The 24,842-nt window shown below is 50.2% G+C and overlaps 9 protein-coding genes across 9 annotated transcripts; 7 read left to right on the forward strand and 2 right to left on the reverse strand.

Moving 5' to 3' along the window:
* The first annotated feature begins 3,128 nt into the window (after positions 1-3,128).
* On the forward strand, positions 3,129-5,128 carry AFUA_3G01070 (tyrosinase family protein). Its single transcript, XM_743335.2, has 5 exons — positions 3,129-3,624; positions 3,682-3,844; positions 3,895-4,160; positions 4,213-4,486; positions 4,546-5,128. The coding sequence occupies exons 1-5, from the start codon at positions 3,440-3,442 to the stop codon at positions 4,807-4,809; spliced, it is 1,152 nt and encodes a 383-aa protein (XP_748428.1). The 5' UTR covers positions 3,129-3,439; the 3' UTR covers positions 4,810-5,128.
* A 274-nt stretch (positions 5,129-5,402) lies between these two features.
* AFUA_3G01080 (uncharacterized protein) lies at positions 5,403-7,518 on the forward strand (the record flags this gene model as incomplete). Its single annotated transcript, XM_743336.1, has 4 exons — positions 5,403-5,621; positions 5,690-6,411; positions 6,461-6,688; positions 6,735-7,518. The coding sequence occupies 4 exons, from the start codon at positions 5,403-5,405 to the stop codon at positions 7,516-7,518; spliced, it is 1,953 nt and encodes a 650-aa protein (XP_748429.1).
* Positions 7,519-7,741: 223 nt separating this feature from the next.
* AFUA_3G01090 (uncharacterized protein) lies at positions 7,742-8,812 on the forward strand (the record flags this gene model as incomplete). The annotated part of the gene is made up of 1 exon (XM_743337.1): positions 7,742-8,812. One exon carries the CDS (start codon positions 7,742-7,744, stop codon positions 8,810-8,812), a length of 1,071 nt encoding a protein of 356 aa, XP_748430.1.
* A 2,524-nt stretch (positions 8,813-11,336) lies between these two features.
* Positions 11,337-12,030, forward strand: AFUA_3G01100 (C2H2-type zinc finger protein; the record flags this gene model as incomplete). Its single annotated transcript, XM_743338.2, has 4 exons — positions 11,337-11,422; positions 11,481-11,604; positions 11,660-11,851; positions 11,905-12,030. The coding sequence occupies exons 1-4, from the start codon at positions 11,415-11,417 to the stop codon at positions 12,028-12,030; spliced, it is 450 nt and encodes a 149-aa protein (XP_748431.2). The 5' UTR covers positions 11,337-11,414.
* A 316-nt stretch (positions 12,031-12,346) lies between these two features.
* Positions 12,347-15,305, reverse strand: gua1 (GMP synthase (glutamine-hydrolyzing)). The gene is made up of 13 exons (XM_077804268.1): positions 15,063-15,305; positions 14,913-15,014; positions 14,816-14,852; positions 14,438-14,764; positions 14,359-14,384; positions 13,766-14,302; positions 13,686-13,713; positions 13,516-13,631; positions 13,432-13,463; positions 13,223-13,370; positions 13,115-13,172; positions 12,980-13,060; positions 12,347-12,929 (listed from the first exon to the last, which is right to left on the reverse strand). The coding sequence occupies exons 1-13, from the start codon at positions 15,129-15,131 to the stop codon at positions 12,871-12,873; spliced, it is 1,620 nt and encodes a 539-aa protein (XP_077660427.1). The 5' UTR covers positions 15,132-15,305; the 3' UTR covers positions 12,347-12,870.
* Positions 15,306-15,382: 77 nt separating this feature from the next.
* On the forward strand, positions 15,383-18,141 carry AFUA_3G01120 (MFS transporter). Its single transcript, XM_743340.2, has 4 exons — positions 15,383-16,309; positions 16,451-17,147; positions 17,197-17,422; positions 17,469-18,141. The coding sequence occupies exons 2-4, from the start codon at positions 16,479-16,481 to the stop codon at positions 18,071-18,073; spliced, it is 1,500 nt and encodes a 499-aa protein (XP_748433.2). The 5' UTR covers positions 15,383-16,309; positions 16,451-16,478; the 3' UTR covers positions 18,074-18,141.
* A 2-nt stretch (positions 18,142-18,143) lies between these two features.
* On the reverse strand, positions 18,144-19,140 carry AFUA_3G01130 (cell wall mannoprotein 1 family protein). The gene is made up of 2 exons (XM_743341.2): positions 18,526-19,140; positions 18,144-18,466 (listed from the first exon to the last, which is right to left on the reverse strand). Exons 1-2 carry the CDS (start codon positions 18,874-18,876, stop codon positions 18,275-18,277), a joined length of 543 nt encoding a protein of 180 aa, XP_748434.1. The 5' UTR covers positions 18,877-19,140; the 3' UTR covers positions 18,144-18,274.
* A 1,987-nt stretch (positions 19,141-21,127) lies between these two features.
* On the forward strand, positions 21,128-21,747 carry AFUA_3G01140 (uncharacterized protein; the record flags this gene model as incomplete). The annotated part of the gene is made up of 2 exons (XM_743342.1): positions 21,128-21,303; positions 21,540-21,747. The coding sequence occupies 2 exons, from the start codon at positions 21,128-21,130 to the stop codon at positions 21,745-21,747; spliced, it is 384 nt and encodes a 127-aa protein (XP_748435.1).
* A 438-nt stretch (positions 21,748-22,185) lies between these two features.
* AFUA_3G01150 (putative GPI anchored cell wall protein) lies at positions 22,186-23,316 on the forward strand. The gene has a single exon (XM_743343.2). It carries the CDS (start codon positions 22,310-22,312, stop codon positions 22,955-22,957), a length of 648 nt encoding a protein of 215 aa, XP_748436.1. The 5' UTR covers positions 22,186-22,309; the 3' UTR covers positions 22,958-23,316.
* Positions 23,317-24,842: the final 1,526 nt, after the last annotated feature.

The raw sequence follows: 24,842 nt of genomic DNA on the forward strand, positions 1-24,842 counted from the left end.
TTGGGAAAGTCAGCAGTCAATCAAGTATCTTCAGCATGCCATTCCGGACTGACCCAGCGCCCCGATGATAAACCTTTTGATACGCTTATTCTGTGACGCGAATCGCAGCAAAAAGAAAGCAAGCGACATCTTGACCGAACTTATCCCCAAGACAATGACAATAGCATGGAAAAATGTCCACTTGGACAGGGGTCCCAAGTCCTCCAAGCCAATATCGCGGCTGTAATGACCCAGTCCGCGGTGTGTTTCCCCAATGAAACATGCAAGGACACCAAAAGCGCATGCCTGCCAGCAGTGGGGGATACGATTAGTATTGCTCGTCACACACTGGCTGGAGACCACAACCTACTTGGGCTATCAGGATGATCCCATCCTCAATGTCATATCTTCGCAGAATGAATAATCGCGCGTAGTGGCGCAGCACAACTAACAAGGCCGATAAACCCGTCAAAAAGCCCACAATGGCGAGGATTCGAGGCGCATTGGTAGGGCCTCTTGTGTGGAGGGGAATTTCAAGTGCAGGCGTTGATTGCCGGGGAACCAAGGCCTCAAACGTCTGGTGAATTGGACTCGTCATCTCGAGTCCGTCCGAAAACGATCGCCCTCCTCTCAATTCTTGGGTCTTGTCGATCTGTATCGGAAGCCGTTCATGGCAACGGGGGACAAGATCCACCTTTATGCCACGTCGGGAAGGCAATCGAGTGAAGATCTGTCTGTGCAACCGTGCAAGACAATACGATGCGCCTCGCGCTTCAAGGGTCTGGGACACTTCTGCCCTCTTATGGGGAAAATAAAATTTTTGGTTGCTCGAGTCGACATGCAGGAACAATCGACAAATACATGGTTTGCCGCCGGCACAAAAGTCTCGGCTGCTGCACAGCGCACAAGAGGTATCAAAATTAAAGTTTTGCAGTTCTGTAAACTAACACAGCATCCCAGCCTTTGTAAACAAAAGGGGTACGGAGTACTCCGTCCTTCTGGCAGCTTTCTAGTGGAATACATATGCTGCCCCGTATTGACTCAGAGACATGGCATGGTCTCCAACAAGGGGGCAAGGATGCGCTTCACTAATGGATATTAAGAATAGTAGGCCTACTCTTTCGAGAATGCGGTGCTTCCGCTCTCGCTAAGTTAGCAGCGGAGTTCGGTCCTTCATCTTCCCTTTCCTTGGAAATTCTACTACGAAGTGCTGAGGACACAAGAAGAGCAGGGGTGGTCGAATTCCCACTGCGTCTCGGCAGGTTGGCACAATCAGACTAGTGCTAAGTCCAATCTATATAGTGGGTACGTGAGATGCACACTACTCTGTAGACAGGGGACCAAGTGCCAGCCGTGTTCGAGCTTCCCTCGACCAGACAGAAAAAAATCTGGCTCGTGGCTACTGGCCACTTCCAGAGGGAGGACAGCTGGACAGGAACCAAATGGCACCCCTTGGAGTGCGAAAGTATTCCCTGGATTTTGACACAACTCGTGCCACTGTATCGAGGAACGTCAATTGTCACCACAAGAGCGAACTGACAAATGGAAAGGCGCGTTTATCGCTTATATGACCGAGAAACGTCGCTTTTTCCTGTAGAGCCAAAGCACAGATTAGGTCGCACAGGACAAGATGATCGACTAATCTCCTCCGCTGTAACCCGTGGGCTCGAGCACACAGGAATATACAGTAAACCCCTGCTATAAGCAAACCTCATAAAAGGAAAACCTCGGATATAGCAAATCCTCATATTAATTTGCTGGATCCTTTAATATACAATTATTGCTTCTAAGAATCATTTCTCCTATATAAAATTCCTTACAATAGGATATTGTTCTGTGTGTATATCACTGCCTAGCTGTACTAGAATACCTTTAATAGTACCTATTGTTACAGGCTAATATAGCGGTAAATTATTGCCATCTCTACAGAGCACCTCTCCAAGGCTCGTATATACTCCGTTTTATATAGTGTCTTACACAGTATCAATGGGTAATTGTAGGGAGGAAACCCAAAGAAAACCATCTGAGTAGCTTCTAGTAGTGTTTAGGTAAAAGAATTACATATTCCTGTATTAATTTGCGAACGAATGCAGTAATAAGGGATTTTTAATATAAGGGAACAAAAAGTGGCTCTCTTATATCCGGGGTCTACTGGAATAATAACGGCATCGTGTCCGTACTCATTCGCCTCTAGCCGACTAGTTGCAGTAGCCCGGTTTGAGATAGAAGCATAGGCTGAATCCAATCAAACCCAGCCAGTTATGTTACACTGGATTCAAACTTTTGTCATGCCATCAAAGGTAATACCAACACTAAGCCGGGGACCCCGGAGCCCTCGCTTTTCCTACTCAACTAGAGTAGTCAACGGCGCTGTTGACCGGTTCGGGACAATGCCAAAGAATCTTTAAGAAGCGTCTCCATTCTTCAATACAGGATATATGGTGCCAAGATATCCCCACTTAGTGCCAATATAGCATTCTGTCAGTCAGGGTTCGTTGACCCATAGGCGAGGGCTAAATATGTCCTTGTCAAATGGGTATTATGGAAATGTGTCTGTCACGGAATGTCACTTCAGAAGTCGGACGCTAGTGTGCCGTCCCCCTCGCCTTCACTGGAAGAGTGAAAAGAATTCTCTGGTTTACCTGGTCTTCTCCCTTGTGCGGCGCAGGAGTTTAGCTCAACTTGTCCTTTTGCAGTAATGACTTGTCCTGTAGATATTGTGCCACTGTGAGATAGTGCCCTATCCTTGAGCGCTCTCTTCCCGTCATTGGCCAGGGACCCGGTCTAGGCTCGGTAACGTGTCAGTGCAATTGACACAGTTCGACTGTCCGAAATATTGTACGGAGTAGTGAAAGTCTGGAAGTGGAAGATGAACCCCTGTAAACTGTGGATTCCCTTGACTCAATCCAATCTGTTGCTGACAGTGGCAGGCTGGCCGTAACCCTAATGGAGCAGGGGTGTCCATTCTCTTCAACCTCAGGAGGCACGACTTATCTGCCTTGACTGCTGTCACTGAATATGATCATCCGGCATTGTATGGTCGGAAAATTGTCGGCTTTTAGACGAAATAATATACTAGCCAGGTAATAATCCTCAAGGGAGACTATTAAGCCTTCCATGCATATCTCGCTCCACAGGACATAGCAGTTCAGTCTCCCACGCTCACTGAAATACCATAAGCTAAACATGTGTGTTTGCCAATGGTTCAGGAGCTCTGTCTAGTCTTGGGCCCGGCAAGTCATATCATGCTAATTTTGCCCTTAGCCTGCATCTAGGCAGATAGTTTTGATATGCTTCGGTGCCGAATTATCCACGTTGTTGAGGCATTATTTACTCCCAGCGATATGTTTAAATAGCCTGAAATCAAGCGAAACTTTTCTTTCTTTTTTTTTTTTACTCTTTCCTGATCATCATCTTCTACTTTTTCAGATTGTCCCTGTCGATCAGAGGAGCTTTCGGTATGCGGTTTACAATCCTCTCCACAATTGCTGCTTTGGCTGCAGTTGCGCCCACTGCGGCTTTCAGCATTGACCAGTGGGATGTCCTTGCTGGGAAGGCTCTTGTCAATCAGGTTCTCTATCACTTCTCCAACCCGGATGCCAGCAAGTCATGCACCCCTCTTACCGCAACGGTCCGCCGAGAATGGTAAATCAGGCCCGTGTCGCAATAGCTAGAGAGGACCCACTAACGCTGGATGTGCAGGGGCTCTCTCTCGAAACGCGAACGCAAAGAGTACACCGACGCAGTGCTGTGTCTCGCTTCTAAGCCTTCGAAACTGGATCCGGCATTTGCTCCTGGCGCGCGCTCTCGCTACGATGACTTTGTTGCTGTCCATATCAACCAGACATGGGTTATCCACGGCACCGTATGTTTCCATTGACCAGAGAGAATGCTGTGTCTAATGTCGACGTCCAGGGCAACTTTCTGACATGGCACCGTTACTTCACCTGGGCCTATGAGCAAGCCCTCCGCAACGAATGCGGTTACACGGGCTACCAGCCATACTGGGCCTGGAACAAGTATGCCGATGACCCGCGCAACTCTCCCATATTTGATGGCTCGGATTACAGTATGTCCGGCGACGGATCATACATTCCGCACGACGGTTCCGAGGCTGCTCCCGGTATTGTCCTAACTCCTGGAAACGGAGGTGGCTGTGTCTTCTCCGGCCCGTTCAAAAAGTAAGTCAGTGCAGAAATCTATCAATGATTGACTAGCTGACGGACGTTGCAGCTTCACTGTCAACCTCGGCCCTGTCTTCCCCAGTCTCAAGGTCCCAGGAATCGTCGCTCAGAACGGCTCCGGACTGGACTACAACCCCCGCTGTCTCCGCCGTGATATCTCCGAGGACGCAGCGAGCTGGACAACAACCGAGCACGTACTTGACCTGATCGAGAAGCAGAACAACATCCTTGACTTCCAGAATAGGATGCAGGGTGACTTCCCTAATGGCTTCCTGGGCGTCCACAGCGGCGGCCACTATACCATTGGCGGTGATCCTGGCGGTGTACGTACTCATCTTTCTTTTGTTAAGACTCAACACAAGCTGATAGGCGTTTGCCATAGGATTTCTTCGTTTCCCCCGGTGACCCTGCTTTCTACCTCCACCACGCCGCCATCGACCGTGTCTTCTGGACGTGGCAGAATCAGGACCCCAAGTCGCGGACGTATGTCGTGGCAGGACAGACCATCCTTCCCAGTCTGGTGCCAGATGCGCCCAATGCTACTCTGGATGATATCGTCGATATGGGCAGTGCGCTGGCTCCGCCGCAGACTATCCGGCAGCTGTTGGATACGACGGGTGGGCCATTCTGTTATGTTTATCTGTGATTGACCTTGGGGTGAGAATTAGAGGTGAGGTTTCATTGTAGTAAGCGAGCTATGTACCGTTTAAGAAACATATCAAATACTGTAATGCAGAAAGATACGCATGTACTGGTGTTGCTGGTCATGGCGACCACTGGAAGGTCTTCCGATCATCCTGGAAGAAGAAGAATGAAACATAAATGTCCTGCAGAGTAGCAACTTTGGAAATCCGTTCACAGTATTAAGACTATTCTTCCAGACATGATTTAGTGGATGTATCTTCTTTGTGGGAGGGACTGACACAATGGTACTGTGATATATATATAGCGGTGAATAACGTGCCATAGAGTTGAGTACTAAATTGGCACCCTTTCAGATTGAGTAAAAACATTATTACGCGTCACATTCTATTGATAAAACCCCCAATAAAATATCTTCAAACTCTTTCAATGATCGATCCCCAGATTTTCAGGCCGATGACGTGTGGATGCCCCACCCTTCAGGCTCCGTTATGTGACCCGCGGTTGATCGCCCGTGTCAAGGCGCTCGTCCCAGATCTTATCTGAACGCGGACAGTTACACAGACATATCCCTGCTTCACACAACCACATCCCAGTATGTCCCCGATAGATGTTCCAGGCGAATTCAAAGATGAATTAAGAGACGAGGACAAGCATGACGATGTCCCACCTTCCAGTCCAGGACTAGCAGGTCCAGTCCTGAGGCGCGATGCTGGCAGAAATCGCACCAAACCAGCGCCTAAAGCTATCGCAGAAACTTTAACGCCAGGACTCTCAGATGAAGACCTGTGGATGCTCATCCGGCGGTTTAACAAAGTAAGTGATTCGTGACAGTCTGCTCGGTCGCGATGTGCTGACCCCGAAAGCAAATATACCATGTCAAGGCAGCAGCCAATACCGCCTCGGAGGATCTCGACCTGAACAGGGCGCAGGATGAACAGTTTCCCCCAGAGAAGCTTCGAATCACGATCGAGCGTTTCTATACGTCGGTGGTGGTTGAGTTGGTGGGCTTCTGCAGGCATATCGCCCGGCTACGGTCGTGGAAAGAGCCTCGGCGGACGGCGGTTTTCTGTGCAGTAAGCTATGATACAGAGTTCCTCATGAGCGAGTTGGATCTAATGCGTGCCGTGCAGGGTTACTTTATTGCCTGGCTGTTGGATGTGGTTATTTTTACACTGTCGGGCCTGTTGATTGCCTTGATCTTGTGTCCGCCCCTCCGTCGGGCGCTTTTCCCTGGCGCATCTCCAGCGTCTACTGACTTGGAGAATTCGACACCTGGAGATCCTCGGACGCAGGATAGCATTATTGGGACCTCGGAAAGGCACAAAGGAGAGGCTGCTGAGCGGGAGGCTCAAAACCTAGTCAACAATGTTGCGACCATTGCCATGAAGAGTGCTACTGGTAAATACGGACAGGCTGTGCCTGAAGATGCTGAAGAGGTCGCCGAGCCGGAGAGTCTGGCAGATGTTGTGGATGCGGCGGAAGGACTTGATGAAAGCGTTACAGCGGAGTCGCAGAAGCCGATGAAGAGAAAGGTAGCCAACGCTACCGACGAGATAATGCGGACGATGAATGATATTACGGACACTTATGAGAAGTTCTGCAAGTATGTTTCTCGATGAATAGTATAGAAGAGTACTAACAGAAGGGAGCAGTCTCCTCTCACCGACACCTCCATTTATAACATACGCCCCTCGTCTACGTCTCGCGGGAATCATGGCCACCGTATGCCTCCTATCGCTCGTTGTGTCGAGCAATTTCATCATCAAGGCTACTGCTTTTACACTTGGCCTGGGCTTCTTCGGGGGTCCAATCATCAATTACAGCATTGAATATCTTAATCGCAAGATTCCCAATTGGAGGGAACACCTCGACCTGCAACAGTATGTCCAATGTTCCAAGAGACGACCCCGTACTAACAAAGCATAGGACACTCCTCAAAGGCATCCCGACTAATGCACAATTGACACTGACTCTGCTACGCATTGGCGAGATCAACTCCTCTCCTCTTCCTCCCCCACCAGTTACCGACGACAAGGAATCCTCGTCGCTCATCCGCAGCAAAGCACGCGCCCTCATCGCTTCCAACACAACCCCAACTGCCCAAGAGAACAGCGGCTCGACAAACTCCTCCACCGACCACCAGACTGGCCCAGCGCCCAAACAGCGAAAGAAATGGTTTCTCAAAGTCCTCCGATTTGTCCGCCGGACAATCGCGACCGCAATCAAAAGCCACGGCGCATTCGACCGCGCCATGCGCATCGCCAACTCCGCACACACGCGAACCCTGCTAGAACTCCTAGCCAAGAAGGATTGGTTTGCGGCGTCTACGGGGCCCCTCAAATTTGAAGCCAAGTTCCAGCGGAAGCGTGGGACGGCCGTGATCGACTCTGCCCAGGAACCGCCGGTGATGTACTTTACGACTACGCAATCTGCATCGATTGATAATTTGAAACTGGAGAGCCAGAAGAAGGGATCAGTATTGTTCCAGATCCCTGTTAGTGATATTACGGAGCTCAAAAAGACGGAAGGGCTGGGGTGGAAGGGCAAGTTGATTGTCGAGTTGACCGCGGGGAGCAAAGAGGCTGCGGATGGACTGGTTATCTCCGCGAGCGAAAGCGAGCAGGCGTATCATTTGACTGGGATGAAAGCGCGAGATCAGTTGTTTAATCGGTTGATTGCTATTGATGCGCAGTTTTGGGAGAGTTGTTAGCCTGGACCTGAGGCGATTCCAATATAATGAATGGTGTTATCGCGAGTCAATGATGCGTGGTGAGATTAGGCACCCGCGCGCCACCACCCAGGCTGCCAGGCCATCCCCCACATAATACATTATCCTGAAGCTTAAAACCACCGTCTAAGCCTTGGATTTCTTGATTCTTGATCTTGATTCCTGATCTTGTCTCTTGATTTTGACATAGACGACCACCGTCAAAATGACAGCACCAGATATCCACCCTCCCAATTTCACTTCGTGCCTGGACCAAACCCAAAGCTCACTCTTCTCGATAATCCCACCAGAAATCCGCCGGGAAATCTTCGCCTATGCTCTGGCCGCATGTGAGGACACCAAGAATCCATACAGCCAAGACACATACTGGACACGACCGGGCTATGACGCCCCGCGCCGCACCTACACAGAGCTCCTCCGGAGCTGTAAACGCGTCTACCAGGAAGCCTGGTTTATGCCGTTCACATACGCCGAGCACGCCTTCTATCTAACATGGCGCGACCGAGCACCGAAGCAACTCTCGCCCATGGCATTCCAGCAATGCCTAGACCTGATCCACCAGATGCACGGCAAGGTTGAAGCCGGCAGGATCAGGATCTTCGCGCAGCTTTTCATGCTCGAAAAAGGACATGCAATGACGGCGCTGTTGGACATGACGCATTTCTATCCTCGCAGCATCACGCTGACGATCCGGTACACGGACTTCTGGCTGTGGGAGGAGAACCAGCCTCTCTATATTAGTGCGGAGTGGGTGAATAGGATCTGCTTCCCGGAAAGCGTGAGGCGGTTCAGTATAGATTTTGAGAGTATCGAGCGCCGCAAGGACGAGGTCGAGTACATTGCCAACGAGGCGGCTGAGAAGTGGTTTTTCCGGCGGAAGGACGGGAGGCTCCTGACGGCTGATAAGGCTGATATGTCGGTGTCGCAGTGGACGGGGAGTTCTATATTGAACGGCAAGAGATGGCTGAGGGATGAGGTTCGACCGGGCCAATTGGACTACTATGTTGTCACAGTCGTGTGGAAGGTATCCCCTGAATTAGCGGAGGCGCCGTTACCCACGCCGTGTCCGACGGTCGAGGTACCGCAAGATTTCCACCAGCCGGAGCCTCCCTTCCCGGCAGCAGCGTGTGTGTTTGTTACGGAATTGGAGGACGCGAATATCGCGCTGGATACACCGGCCGAGAAAACATGGTCTCTGCTGGAGGCGCATCGAAGAGCGATGGAGGAGACAGACGAAGCCGCCGAGCTCCAAGATGAAGGAATGTGGAGTGACTAAAGTGTATCATGCAAGGAGTTGTCAAGTGATCTATGAGTGGACAAGCTACGAATGCTGTGAATTATCCCTCGTTGCGCGTCATGAGGACGTTGGGGGACAATCACCGATTTACTGAAGGATTAGAGCAGACATCCCTGCCAGACGAGCGATGCGAGTCAACAAAAGGTGTTATGTCAGGAGTCAGGATCATAAAGCTCACCGTCGACATCCGTCCTCCACAGCCTGTCATGTGTCAGCCGAGTCCAAAGACATCAATCCAACAAGTAGTCTTTACTTCTTCCTTCTGTCTCGTCTAGGAGCGCCCCACAGCCAGCATGGGAAATGACTCTTCTTAGCTCAAGGAACACGTCCTAGTTTCTAGGGATACACATGAAAATGAAATAACTAGTCCTAGACTCCTAGCTACCAGCATTGTCTGGTCCTCATCCCTCGCATTGACTCCACAGTCAAATCAATTCCAGGAAAGAAACCCGGCTGCCAAGAGCAACAGACCCAACCTAATCTTGCATGGCCGAACCTACACCACAGCGATTCTCGTCTGGCCGGGAATGTTGTAGCCTATACTCCATAGTATATCGAGAATCTGCCTGTTGACTAGCGAACGCGTTATCCCCGTCGGATCCGACTCGGCCGAGCAGATCTCACGCATGGAAACTGATCGAACCATAACGATAGTGTCTTATGCCTGCTCTTCTGATGATTTGGGGTTAGGATCGATCGTCGCATCGGATTCCTTGCCTTTCATTACTAGAAGCTGTATCCGGCTTTGCAGCCTTGCAGCCATGATGGTGTTTTGTGGCTTGGGCAGTCAGCCACAATATGCTGCTCAGCCACACTCTTCGTGCAATTCCAAATATGCAAGGAGTGATCGACTGTCGGGCTGACTCTGTTATCTTGTTCCGACGTACTCCGTGCGTGCAATCTTGGCCGAAATGTGGCTGGTGGCACTAGATACTGGCTGGCAATAATCCTCGCCAGCGTCAACTGACCCCAAGGCTTACCTGTGCGAGGTGCAAATGATGAGGTGAGAAGGATGATGTTAGGTACCTGACACCCTGAACTTAAGGTATTGTTGGGCAGAAGGACACGGAATCGTAGGTGTTCGAAAGTTAGACAGGTAAAGCTTCGCAGCTAATTACTCCACAGGTTTGGCGCCAAAACAGCAAGGTAAAGAGGGATGCATGAGAAATGAATGTCTCACACGGCAGTACTCCGTAAGCTTCGGGTGGACTAGAATGTCTGATTTGGATGAATTGTCAAACACTAAGCAAATCGTTTGGCTAACCTGCTTCCCTACATGATATGGTGTTGCTCTTGATATCCAGCCAATGTGAGATAGGGTTGTGAACTTGGGAGCTACAGCCATTCAGAAAAGTATACTTAGTGTTAGTCTATGGTTCCATTGGTGGACAATCTGTCGATCTCCATCGATGGGCTTCCTGGAGGTCACCTCAGATTCTACGATCATGTATTGGTCCAGTGGCAGTCCGGGCTCTGTTGGATGTATCTCATCCTCCAGGTACGACTAACTACAATGCATTAGTCTCGCAATCCTTTCCTGAAATTGACAGCGCTGCAAAGACGACAGTAGCCAATTCTTCGAATGAATAACTGATTCCTGATTGGGGTAAAGGACGCGGTAACATCCAGAATCGTGGATAGGTATCCCGTCGATATCTCTGGTGACGAATAGTAGTGATTCCCTCAAGTCCACTAATGACAAGAATGCCAAACTGCAAGTCCATAAATCTGAACAACGACGACAACATACTACGCCATAATGGGGAAGAGGCGCATGAGGGAAACCCTGCGTGGACTTCAGAGATCGGGCTAGAACTGACAATTGTCAAGATCGACCAGCCCCCCCCCCCCAAACCCCCCCAGCCATAAGGCATTGTCTTCCTCAAATGGATCAGTCCAACACCTCGGCCGCTTAATGCCTCCGGAGACCCTGATGAGTCAAGCCGCATGACATAGCATTAGTCGACTTGGCTACCTGTTAAGATTGAGTATTGTTCTTTGTCCATTGCCCACCCTTGGCGGCATAGAAGTCGATATCGTTGCGCTGGTCGTACCACTGGGACAACTTGAGTTCCTTGCTGCTGTGCGGCTTAACTGACAGTCCCAAAGGAAATCTATGATCGAGTGGAGACGCAGTAAAGTGTCCTTCTCCAGGTTTGTCTGTAACATGGATTGCCAAATTGACAGGGTATAGACGTAGTGCTTATGTCTCATCAAAGACCCCGTATACATGGTTCATTGCTCAAGCGCAATTCTTGTAAACATATAGGCAATTACGACCCTGCAGGTGCCATTGGATAAAGCACCGGCACCTGTAGAAGGATTAACAAGATACCGTTTCCGGCTGCAATTGCACCGGGGTCCATGAGCCCTGTTTCAGTCGCCACCGTGCCGGTGTGACTGCCGCCAGGCCATTCTTGAGATAGGCTACCAGCACGCTTTAGAGGGTTTCGGGAATACCCCTCTATATTCCTGTAGTCTTGCCTTACGCACTGCAAAATATGTTAGCGTGATCGTGCATGCTCCAGATGCCGGGGTCGTAGCCGTTAGCCACTTCCTTCCGCCGATCGTTTTCGCTGACATGCAAAAGTAATAAGGGCGTCCCACTGACAGTTGTCCCCTCTGCTCTGATCCTTCTTAACCATAGGATTGTCCTCCTCCCTCGCAGGAAGGAGTTTCCGATCAATCAGAGTACGACCATGGAAATGACCCCGGCGATGCTCCTGCCGAGCTTACGGAAGTTCAAGTGTCCCTGGGCGCACTGTGAAAAGGTCAACATCACCCTCTCTTTGACGACACCTATCAAAACTCATAGAAGCCTCACAGTCCTTCAATCGCAAGTCCGACCTTTGCCGACATCACCGCATCCACACCAACGAACGACCATACCACTGCACCGTCAAAGGCTGCAACAAGAGCTTCGTCCAGCGCAGCGCACTAACCGTCCACTTCCGCACGCATACCGGCGAACGCCCACACGCCTGCAACTTTGCTGGCTGCGAGAAGGCCTTCTCTGACGTACGTCCTCTTCCACACATCACACACATGTACTGTAGCCTAAACCTTCGTAGTCCTCAAGCCTAGCCCGCCACCGGCGCACCCACACTGGCACAAAACTGTACAATTGCCCAGAGAGAACATGTCACAAGAGGTACGACTCGCCTCTCGTACAGCAGGGTGCAAGAACAGACGACTAAACGATCCCCACTGGGGTCTGCGTTTAGCTTCTCCCGCAGAGAAACGTTAGCCAACCATCTCCACCGCCATCATCCGGCCACCAGGACCCTGGCGCATCCGCAATCGCATCCGCATACGTATCCTAATGAAGATGCGGCTTTTATGGAATCGCCGTCTCTCTATCCGAGCATATTGCCTCTATCGACGATCGAGGCTTTTGGGCCGGCGTGCTACCTGCAGCATGACCTTCCCGTGAGCTACGCAACGACACAACCGGGTGTGCCGCTTTATTCAGCCTTCCCAGTGGCAATGCATGAGATGCAGTATTCCCTCTCCAGCGATTCTCTACAGCAGTTCCAGGACCTCGGGATTGAGGGGTTCACAGATCATCGCGTAGTAGATTCTCGACAGACGTTGAGCAATGGTTATGAGTTCATTGGGTGAAGAGAGGCCATATGATGGCACAATTTACTGGGATTGGGGAGTTATGGCGAGGATTCCGGTCTTTTGGTGAGTACGATGGCTTTACTTTGTACTGGGTGTCTAAGTAGATCATGCACAGTGGGCACATGAACGGTGGGGGAAAGTGGAATAAACTGGAACTGTTATCCAAGTTGAGTGGGAATTGTGGTGATTCGGTGCATGGAGATTGGAAACGCAGTTTCGATGTCATGGCCAGAACCAGGCAATATTCAGCCCTTTTGAACGGTGGCTGTAGACGAAATAGTAAAGCAGCTTAGTCGCTGTCATCGCCTTCGTTCTATCATGGTCTAGATAATCCATTGTGTCTGAAAATCTTGTAATTTTGTAACCCATCTAACTCCAATCCGGTTATATCGCTCTATATATCATCAAAACAATTACTCCATTTCAATGGTGGCAGGAGGCTTGCTGGAAATGTCGTAGAGGACACGGGAGACTACAGCGCGTCAGCACTCATTTAAAAATCAAATCAAGACTCGAACTTACCACCGTGGACCTCGTTGATGATGCGAGTAGCGCACTTGCTCAAGAACTCGTTGTCGAAGGGGAAGGCACGAGCGGTCATGACTGATATGATATATCTTAGTACAAAGTCTCCATCAATGCCCAATGTCAACTTACAGTCGGTGGTCTCAACCGCGCGCAGAATGATGATCTCAGCGTAGACGCGCTTGTCACCCTGCAAGATGAGTTAGATTGAAACCAATTCAAGGACGCAACCAAACGCACCATGACACCGACGGCCTTGCTGGGATCGAGGGCAGCGTAAGCCTGAGAAATCTTGTCATACAGACCGGCTTCCCGGATCATGGAGATGAAGATGTGATCCGCCTTCCGGGCGATGTCGACCCGCTCCGGGGTGACTTCACCAAGGACCCTGCCGTTGCATTAGTCCCGGAGAAACTTTTGTTGACTACGGAAACAACCGAGGAACCTACCGAATGGCAATACCAGGGCCGGGGAAAGGGTGCTTTGACATTACGTTAGCAACTCGAAGACCATACCCATGGTGGAAAACTCACTCTCATAACAAGCTCGTGGGCGATGCCCAGCTCTCTTCCAAGCTGGCGAACCTCGTCCTTGAAGAGCTCGCGGAGGGGCTCGATGAGCTTCATTCCTTGTCCCTCAATCATGCGCTCTGCAGCAGATTAGTAACTCATGTTGTAACAATTGCATTAGTAGTAGAACTTACTAGGCAGTGCACCGACATTGTGATGCGTCTAGAGAAATGTGTGAGTAACAGACTCCCCAAAACAGACGGGGGAGGCAAACCTTGATGGTGGCGGAAGGACCCTTGAATGAGATACTCTCGATCACATCGGGGTACAGAGTACCCTGGAGGAACCACTTGACCTTGGCACCGGAGTTCTCGGCCAAGGCCTCGATCTTCTCCGCCTCCTCCTCAAAGACGTCGATGAAGGTAGCACCGATGAACATGCGCTTCTTCTCGGGATCAGTGACACCCTTGAGGCCATCCAAAAAGCGCTTGCTGGCATCAACGACAGTGAGATTGATACCAAGGTGCTTGTTCAGGGTCTCAGCGACAGTCTCGCACTCGTTCAAACGCATGCATCCGTTGTTGACAAGAACGGCGTGGAAACGGTCACCGATAGCCTCCTTCATGAGCTTGGCGGCAACGGTGGAGTCGACACCACCACTAACGGCACCGAGAACATGATCGGTCTCACCCACCAGCTTCCGAATCCGAAGAATTTCCTGATCGACGAACTTCGACATGGTCCAATTGGGATTGGCACCACAAATGTCGACGGCGAAGTTGCGGAGGAGCTTGGCTCCATCGGGGGTGTGCTGCGCTTGGTTAGACCTTCATGCACTTTGCCGACTATTGAGCGAAAGGATCATACTGTAACTTCGGGGTGGAACTGAATGCCTGTGGCTGCGTCAGTAGATAGCTGAAGGGTTGCGCGGCGATCGGGGAATTACCATAAACAGGCTTGGTCTCGTGTGCGATACCAGCATACTCGGAGTTGGCGGTAGTAGCAATGGTATGGAAACCCTCGGGCAACTTGACAAGCTTGTCACCGTGACTCATCCATACCTTGACGTGCTCCTCCAGACCAGCGAACAGCTTGTCGACGTGTCCCTGGTTGTCAAGTCTCTGGGCGTTCAGGTCGGCATGGCCGTATTCACGAGCAGTACCGGCGACAACGTTATCCTTTCCAAGTCGGTAGGCAATTTCCTGAAGACCGTAGCAGATTCCGAGAACGGGAACACCGAGTTCGAAGACCGCAGGGTCAGCGTGGGGGGCACCTGATGGTCGTTAGGCTAAATTCGTCATGTAATTCGCATTGTGTCGCATACCGTCCTCGTATACACTGTAGGGGCCACCAGAAAGGATCTTGAAAAGCCTTTGTTAGTGATTGTCTTTCTCGCGCAGCAGACCAAAAGTATGACTCACAATTCCCTTGGGCTTGAATGGAAGGTCGGCCAGCTTCTGCGTGCATGGCAGCATCTCACTGTACACTCCGATCTCACGCAGTCTTCTGGTAATGAGATGGGTCTAATCCATCAGCACAAGCCTTCATGTATGCCGCAAGTTTGAACTTACATATTGCGATCCGAAATCCAGAGTAAGGATCGTGTCGAACGTAGCCGACGGATTCTGTTCTTCAGCCATTGTGACGGGGTTTGACGGAATGAGACTGTCAACAGTGAGCGATGATGGGATGTCAGATGCAAAGAAAAGTTGTAATGACTAGTCTCTCAGATCAATTGCCCGGAGCACAGCTGATGACTGCTGGTACCCAGCAGCGAGAAGGTTACAACGCGGTGACGAGGGGAAATTTTTCTCAATGCGGGGCGGTGAAACACGCGGGGTTGAGCAATGTTCGGCAGAAAAATTCTTCTATTTTGGGTTATCAGCAATGAACCAATCACCATCCTCAGATAAGACTATCACCCTAACCTGAAAAGGTATAGCGCAGGTGCTCATTTCCTTGTCATTTAGGGAGGATGGCGGCCAACGCTTTCTGAACCAGAGTTCCCATGATGACTTGTATGGGTCTTCTCATGATGACTTGTATGGTTCAACTAGTGGAACTGTGAGCTAAGAATATCTTCCATGCGGAGAACCTACATATCTAGACTGTCTGGACCAGGCGCATTCATCACCTTCAGAGGAGTGAGCGGCTCACATATGGTCAGTCGTCTGGGGAATCCAATTCGACTCCCAATGAATGTTTAGCCTGACAGCTTCGAGCCTATATTAACACCGAACTAAAGCCATATCAGCGTTCTTTCTGAGAAGGCTGACGTAACCATAACGTTCCCGCTAGTTAGAACCGCACCTTGTGAAGGTGGTTTCGCATGGTTTAAATATATATCTCTTTGAAAGACCTTCATCAGACAGGCAATCTAAAGAGTTAGAATTCAACCTCGCAGACCAACGTATTCGGATGTAACCCCGAATGAAATACTCTATCTAGTCTCTACGTTTCTTCTTTCTATTGCTAATCGGCAATGATGTTGGATTGACTGCCGACGCCGACCGGATAACCGGCATTGATGCATCGGACAACCCCCGCCAATAATCATTCGGGGAAAGTGTGCACAAGCTGGTAATGAAAGTATGCGCATTTTTATCCTAGGCAAGATTTGCCTTGGACCAATGGCTCTGTCTAGATGGGGTCCTAAGCCAAGTAGTGCCTCTGATCGAGATGAGCGTCGGTTGAGGCCGCACTGGGGAAAAGGCGGGGGGGGGATCGTCAACAATGGGGAAGATTCGCAGTCGTCATCGTGGGATAAATGAGATGGTTGAATTGACCCTTTTTTCGCTACAAGCTAAAGAACAAACCTGTATGACTACCAGTTCTCTTTATTGTGGACCTTTTGTGCTGTTTCCCGCAGATTGACGCCCCCTCATCTTGTCACTTATCCGAAAAGACCTCGGCTGTGTATACAAATAAATACAGTGCGCAAATCGCTGATGGACTGCAGAGCGTCACGATCAACAGGAGCTGCGGCAATGAGCTGCGAAAAGTCAATCTGTCCTCTGGACCTGGAAAAGAATCTGGTTGTGCAAGTCGAGAATCCAACATCAGGTTGCTTTGTAACAGACTATGTAACCTCGCATGTAGTCGATTGGGACGGGCCCGATGATTTTGCCAGGCCAGTCAACTGGCACAAGAAGCGGAAATGGCTCAATGTGACCAGCGTTGCATTCCTTACCTTCCTTACCCCGTTGGCTTCCTCAATGGTAGCACCCGCCGGGGGATTGGTAATCGAGACCTTCAACATCACCAGTGAGTCGCTGGCCAGTTTTGTTGTATCGATCTACCTCGTGGGGTTCGCTGTTGGGCCTCTGGTACTTGGACCCTTGTCCGAGATCTATGGTCGTCTTCGGATCTATCAAGCTTGTAATGCCGTCTTCATCGTTTGGAATGTAGCTTGTGCGGTTGCACCAAACGTTGGTTCCTTACTGGCCTTTCGTCTTTTCGCTGGAATAGCGGGAAGTTGTCCGCTGACACTGGGTGCTGGCTCAATTGCAGACCTATTTGTACCGGAAGAACGAGGTGCAGCCATGTCAATCTATTCAATGGGTCCGTTGATGGGGCCGGTGGTTGGTCCTATTGCTGGGGGATATCTGGCCGAAGCCGCCGGGTGGAGGTGGATTTTCTGGGTTATTTCCATGGCAGTCAGTATCCTTTCTGATATAGAAGAAACGGTCCCCTAACCTTGTCAAGGGCGGTGCGGTATTTGCATTCTCGCTCGTCTTTCAAACAGAAACCTACGAACCAGTCCTTCTACAGCGGCGCGTTGACCAGCTCCGAAAAGAGGCGGGCGACATGACCCTGCGTTCTAAACTCGCTCCGAACATTAGTGCCAGAGACAACTTCATCCGCTCAATTGTCCGACCAACAAAAATGCTTTTTCTCTCTCCCATTGTGGCGATCTTCTCTGTCTACCTCGGTATGTACACACATTCACTGCCAGGCTCGCTCACTGACCGAACGAGGAATTGTCTACGGCTATCTCTACCTCCTCTTCACGACAATCACCCCCGTCTACCAAACCACCTACCAATTTTCCCAGGGTGCAGCCGGCCTGACTTATCTCGGGATCGGCGTCGGCTCCCTCATCGGTCTCCTCATCTTCGGTACCATCTCCGACAAAATCCTCATCTACCTGACGAAGCAAAACGACGGCGTACGCGAGCCTGAATTTCGCATGCCCCCGCTTATCCCAGGAAGCCTTTTTGTCCCGATCGGACTGTTCTGGTACGGCTGGTCTGCCGAGAAACAACTGCACTGGATGATGCCTATCGTAGGGACCGGATTCGTGGGATTCGGCATGCTAGCATCCTTCCTGCCTATACAGACATACCTGGTCGATGCATTCAGTGAGCATGCTGCGTCTGTGACGGCTTCGATGACGGTGGTTCGATCGTTGATAGGGGCGTTTTTGCCGCTGGCAGGGCCCGCCATGTACGCGAGGCTCGGGCTGGGATGGGGGAATTCGATGCTAGGGTTCATTGCATTGACGATGCTGCCGCTCCCTGTGGTGTTTTACTACTATGGGAAGAAGATTCGGACGTATCCTGCATTCCAGGTGACTTTCTAGCTTCTATTCACAGACTGTGGGACTAGCATATTCAAGCAATTTACACTACAAGCGGGAGTCAATTGTCATACACAAATGTGTTTCATCCAGCGCAGTCTCTGTTTAAACCGCAACTGATCATAATAATCATGCCTGTAGCACTGGTGATTCCAAGTTCAGAGTAAATCTTCATGTCACATCAAAGCAGATCCAGTAAACCCCTCACTGAGAGTAGGCCTTGATAGCATCAGCAAACAATCCCTGAACCCACTTCTCTCCACCATCAATCTCCTCAGCATCCTTAGCATCCACGATCTTCTCAAGAGCATTAGGAAGCTCGGAAGAGAGAACACTCAGATTCTTGAGAATACGCAGCATATCGTCGCTCTTGCCAATATCGTTGACCTGAGGTTTCTACTCAAACATTAGTCTCTCCCGCTATGCATATTATCTAACGCAAAGAGGTGACTCACCTTGGCAACGATGTCAGCAAGCAGATTACCCATGAAAGTGGGGTAAGGCTTCGCAAGAGCCTGCATCACAAACTTGCTGTCTTCGACGGAAAGAGAAGCGGTGGCATGAGCGGCGTCGATGGCGCGATGAAGAGACACTTCAACGGTAGCCTCCCTCTCGGTGATGGTGGTGTACCCAGCAGGGTGTCCATCGAAGGCCTTGATTGCATTGTCCAGGTCGGTGTACTTGTTTGCGGTGTCGTCGAGACTATGCACAACGTCGTTGACAGTGTTGGGGACTGGAAGGGCACTGGTGCTGCTGATGAGGGCGGTGGCCACGAGGGCGCTGAAGAGACTCTTGATAGCAACCATCTTGGTTGTTGTTGTAGACCAGGTGTGTTGTTTGGGAAGCGAAGGATGCAATTGGCTTAAGAGCGTGGCAGTGAGGAGAATGCAAGTGGAGGATAAAGGGCGAGGACAGAGAGAGGTGAGGTGAAAAGGGAGTATTTATATCTTCTGGATGTGAGACAAATGAGGCTAAATGCTCGCTTAGAGAGAAAGGTGAATATGGGAGATCAAAGATGAAGTGATAATGTCAAGAGTGGATCCATGATAGTGGAATATTCCTGGATAGTGAACTAAGAAGATTCATGGCAGTTTTATGACCCTTGATATAACGACGAAAAGACAGTGAATTACTTATGATATTCATGCAATACTCCAGATTATAGTAACCGTCACTCCCTAGATGACAGCAGCGCCATGACCTTACAGTTAAGCAGGATCTAAATGTCAAGACTCCCTTCCATTCACACCCTCTACAAAGCGTGAATATGGACTCTTTGAATGGTCAAGCCCGTTATGAATATCCATGATCAGGCCACAATCAAAAATCCCTTCTTCCATTATCGTGCCTTCTCCTACAGGTGGCTTGGAACGCCAGATTGCTCGAGATGCGTGAGCTCCAACAGCGAGACCGGTTGGCCTTGCTGCTGGGATCCACATTCCTCCAAACTACTGCAGGCTGAGAGCGCTGCAACGAGGAGTGCTGCGCAAACACGGAGACGCATGGGCTATTGATATCCAGACATCTAGCGCCTTCCTCCCTCTAGCACGGCACGAGAGCTTGCTGATGTGAGCACACAATATAAACCTCAAGCACAAGGCCTTGGCGCTCACGTTCCAGGACATAACTGATATTGGTGATAAGAGAACATCTTCGGCCAGCGATATGACGAGCAAGACTTGACTCTGCCCAGTCTATATACTTTCAGTGCATCTATCTTTGAATCTAGAAAAACGTGAATTACGATTCCCCTGGCACGATGCACGATTGAGCTCTGGCAAGTTGGCAAATACCACTCTGCATCTTCTCAAGAGATTAATGTGCGATTGGATTGCGCATTTACCGATTAGAGGCATTGCCACTCTAGCCAACACTATACACAGGTGTTGGTTGGTTCAGCAGTATGTCGCAGCGGGGCATCAGCCTTGACCGAATGCAACTGAATCAGGCTTGGCATGTGCCTTGATGCATTAATCGATGCAGATGGGAAAGTCCCCTGTGCCAATTGCGACACCCTGGAACAAGGGCGGCCTTGTTCGGATCGAGCTATGCACCCCGAGAAATGTTTTCGCAGCGCAGTGAGAGTGAGGCAGGCACATCTTGTTGTGTATGATGCCCTCAAGGCCATCACGAACACGCAGTCCGGAAACTCCGCCCATGAATTACCCAACGATCGATGGACTGCGATCAAATAGCAGGGCAGGTCTGGTATGGACTATTGCGTGCAATCATCCACTTGAGCCTGACTGAGTCTAGATCTGTCGACGGCAATCTAAACTGTACTTAAATGTGTGGGGCACGGGAGTGAGACACTCTTCGTTGGCATGGACGGGAGGGGCCTGGGGACGGTTGGCGTCCCAGATCGCTCTTTAGGTGGGGAGCCCCAAATCGAAACATGAAAGAAAAGATAGGGTATGACAGCATCAATACCGGAGAAGAACACGAGGTAGATACGCGCCGCACTGTTCAGGGGTCGCAGTCCAAGCAACAGTGCGGTCGTGCCAGACGGCGTCGTGGGGCTTTAGGGTTTAGAACTTGCTCCCGTCAAACTAGGAGGCCTCGGTTCGAGGTGCCATTTGGCCCCTGGGCCCTACGCAACATCCTGGTCATCAACATGACACGGTACCATTCGCACCACTCATTTATGCTCATCAAGCAAGCAGCGTTATTCGTACTTAAGATGGCCAAATGAAGCATCACCTGGTCGTGGAGAAGAAAGAAACTGGTGGCATATGCAAAGTGTTCAACGCCTTGTACCAGATTCCTTCATTCATGGTTGGATCAGTAAGGAAGTCAAATAACATTATAAGGAGTACAACTGACACATCTTTGTATACCTCTCAGAGTACTGACAGGATCGTTTTAGACTTATGAGCGCGGTTCGGCTGGAGAAATGCGTGAAATTGTGTTCCGCAAGGATAGCGGATATCAACTGCTCCCAAACACAAGCTCGCGGCAAAGCCCAGTTGCTCGGTTCATTGACCACTGCACAAGGAGCGAGGCTCAACTAGGGGCGTTCCCTTAAGGCCAAGGCTTCCATCCCTACTCGTCCAATTGATGTTCAGCAACGCGAAGAAACTCGTTTGGTTAAGTGAAGAAGTTGCTCAGCACAAGGTCCGCGGTCGTCACCAGGCGTCCGACACAGAAGGCCAAAAAATCCAGAATACAAAGGCTCAAACCCCGCTGAGGACAAAGGCAACAGCGGTCAACATCGCACTAATAAACTTCCTGGGGTGTGTCACAGTGCTGATTGTCAGCCTGCCAACCGGGAGTGGCCTACATAACTCCTTACCTTTCAGAGACTCAGACTGGTGGTGTTGGCACTCTGGTAAGCTCCCTATTTCCTCCAGCCTACCACATGTTGATGTATGGGCTGCTGACCTACTTCAAGTAGAATCCCTACTTATTTACCCGGCTCCTTCGGGAGAAATACCTAGCAGCTGTGGACTCAAGACTATCAATTACATAGGCAACACCCAGGACCAACGCCAGGCACTGAAGAACCTATGGTGGCGTCAGTACTGGCCAGCATGATCACTGATTTTGGAGATATATATGGGAACAACATGAGCATTGCAAAGAAATTGAACGTCTCAGATTGTGAGCAAAATATACCAAATTGCAGACTCCAAGGTGGCGCGTGGAAATACGAGCATGTTAGCTTCGAACCGGCATAGGCCACTGAATGGCAAGGATTAGAGTGTGCTGTCGATATGTACAACATGGTTGGTAAAATGACTGACCCTATTGATTGGTTGTTTCGTATTTATTCACCATCGTTGTCCATCAAGCCCCTCGTCTGGATTTTCCCTCCAGTGTCTGGTCATCCCTGTAACACAGACAGACGATATTCTCAGCTCGGCGGATCAGACCAACGCCCACCAATCGGCCACTGACGGCGTACTCTATCGTGCGAGCGTCCAGTGGCGCAGTTAGTTCTTCATGGAGTTAAAGAAAGCTAAGCGACATTGATTCCATAGCTCATAACATGTTAGATATCGAAGCCAGATGTGACAAGTCAGGGAAAAGTCCAATCGATGGGAGATCGTGCCGGCGGCGCAATGTTACACAATGTGCTGTCTTCCGGGAATGCCCCTGTCATTGCAAGGCAGAACAATTTCCGATATGTCACATCTCTCATCTGACATATAAGATGAACGCATCGGCAGCATAGTTTGGCATTCGTTCCTACCTTCCCCGGAGAACCCAGCGACCATCTGCTCAATCAATCTCCAAAAGATGCACTCCGCTTTCATCGTCCTCGCGGCTCTGGCTGCAGCCGTTTTCGTGGAGGGAACCGATGTCCAAGTGTTCCAAGCAGGCCCCACGACCCTTCCTCTGCACGCCGTAAAGGCCAGCGTCGTTAATGCCAATGCTGTCGCAACCACTCTCGCCATCAAGTGCGAGGGAAACGTATGCACCCCCGGTGATCACTGCGGCCTCTGCAGCCCTTTCACCATCACCCAGGGCCCGTCCACCTACAGCGTCAGCGCAGTCTACTCAGCCTCTGTGGGTGGAGTCGAGGAAACGCACACTGTAGTACAAGACTGCGACATCACCTCATCCACCGAGTTGGCCACGTGCACACTGTCCGCCAAAGTGGAAGTCTCGGCACTTGGAAGAAAGACCGCCACCTCGTCCTCGGCGACGGTTACCTTCCACTCTGACGATATTTGGTATACACCTGTTTTGGTGACCGCTGGCGCGGAGAAGTTGACGGCTTCTCGAGCGACACAGTCAGTGTCAGAAACAACACAGACAGCGTCTACAGCAACGCAGACGGCTGGAAATAATGACGCTGTTGCTGTAAATGCTGCGCCGGGGAATATGGGGCTCGGTCAGGTTGCTGTTGTGGTTGTCGCTGCCGCTGCAATTGGGCTTTGGTAGCTGGTTGAAGGGGTCAAACTACATACAAAAGTCTGGAGTATAATTTGGTTGCTTCATCTTTGAACTTCCGCACGGCATGCACTGCCCGTGAGTCATTATGCTGATAGTGTCCGATCAAAGGCACTGAAGTTCTTAACGCCATCTTTATGTTGTCAACATCTTTCATCCTATTCTACTCCCGTCCTTTCTTATGTCGGGAAGCTTGGCAGCTGCAGTAGTAGTAGTATTCATGTATTCATACCCATACGGTGGCCTCTCGGGATCTGCTATGCCGAGAAGCCAGGAGCCTTGAGGTTAGACGAGATAAACTTAAGCAGACTGTCTGACAGAATAGTCAGCCCACATCCATAGCAGCGTTGCCAACGCGACAAAGAAGCAGCCAACGTTCCATGCTGTTGCCCAGTCTCCGAAAATGAGCTTGGCCACGAGGACCGGAACAAAATGCAAAGTCACAGCTAAAGGTAAGACGATGTGCTGTGAGCTAAATTCCCAGCCTTCTCGGATTCTCACGCCGTGGAACGGTAGCTCGCTTAGGTCAGGGCAGTGCCATACGTCAAATCTCTTCAGGATATCACTGCGTTTTCTATATCAGGCTTCTGGTCATTGTATAGTAAAGGTCAACACTCATAGGTGGCTATACACTAGCTCTTCTCTGTTAAGGAAACCGTTTAAAGCAGCAAGACGAGGGTCCGAAAAGAACATTGTCAATAGGGACCGTGTATCGAGACGCGAGCGTTGCCGTTGCGCGTCATGATACTCCTGCTCAGGGCATTCTGCGCCGCCGAAAAAGTGTGAGGCACAGTCCGGGAAACAATCTACTCTGCCTGTCGATAGATTGTATTGGCAAGGAAATTCCTGGGGTTGGTAATTTGTAATGATATCTTCCAATCGTCTTCTCTCGCCATCCAAATCCTCTATTTTATACATTCCCGTATAGATCGGCTTCATTTTGCCTCCTGACTTCAGCCCAGCGATCGAGATCTTGAAAAATCCGTCAGTACACTATCAGACAAACTGCACGCTGTATAGTGACATGACAAACCTTAACAATATCCACCTCTCTAACGCCAAAGAAAGGCAGATATCTTCTCCAGTGCCCTCTATAACAGTACCATGCCCAGTGGATTTCTTGCCAAACGGCCACCTCATCAGTTGGATTCTCAATATTCACTGGGAAAATGTGGCAATGGTGCTTTGCGCCCCAGCAGAGAAGGATTGTAGCACTTCTGTCGTCTCCAAGCATCGGCTCTAAGGCTTTTCCGAGGTCACTTTTGCGAGACTCGTGAGATCCTTTGGGGATGATGGATGGCTGAGAACCTGCACTCGTTTGCTTGACGCTTTCATGATGGATACGTCTCCTATTTCTGTTACCCGTTGATGCTGTTAATAGTTTGCGACCACTGGAATAGCTGCCCGCTCCTGATGGGGCCAGAGGATTTGGGTCAATCTCTGCAAATGAAAAACTTTGTATATAACTCTCATGGAAAACGGGTAATGAAGGTTCTGGCGCGAAGAAGACTGATAACAGTCTATTCATCCACAATCTATCAAAGTGATTATGTTGCCAACGTTCAACACGTGTATGTCCGTTGGAGAGATCTCTTGAAGTGTTTTGTTCATTCGCGTCAACATGCCTAGGCTTCAGCAAAGCCCGTGGTGGGGGATAGATACTGGTCATTTCGCTCGACTCCGAGAAGGACGTCTGGTATCTCACAGGAGGAAGGATTATATTTAGGGAACAGTGCCGATATATACGTCTGGCCAGGTGGGCCACGCCATCCCAAACTCAACCACACCTGTCTAGTTTATATTTGAGATGGAGGGTTACTTTCAAGGATTTTCGGAGCCTATCGCCCCTTTATTGGATGCCAATCAACAATTTATG

Source organism: Aspergillus fumigatus, chromosome 3 (assembly GCF_000002655.1).
Source record: "Aspergillus fumigatus Af293 chromosome 3, whole genome shotgun sequence".
NCBI lineage: Eukaryota > Fungi > Ascomycota > Eurotiomycetes > Eurotiales > Aspergillaceae > Aspergillus > Aspergillus fumigatus.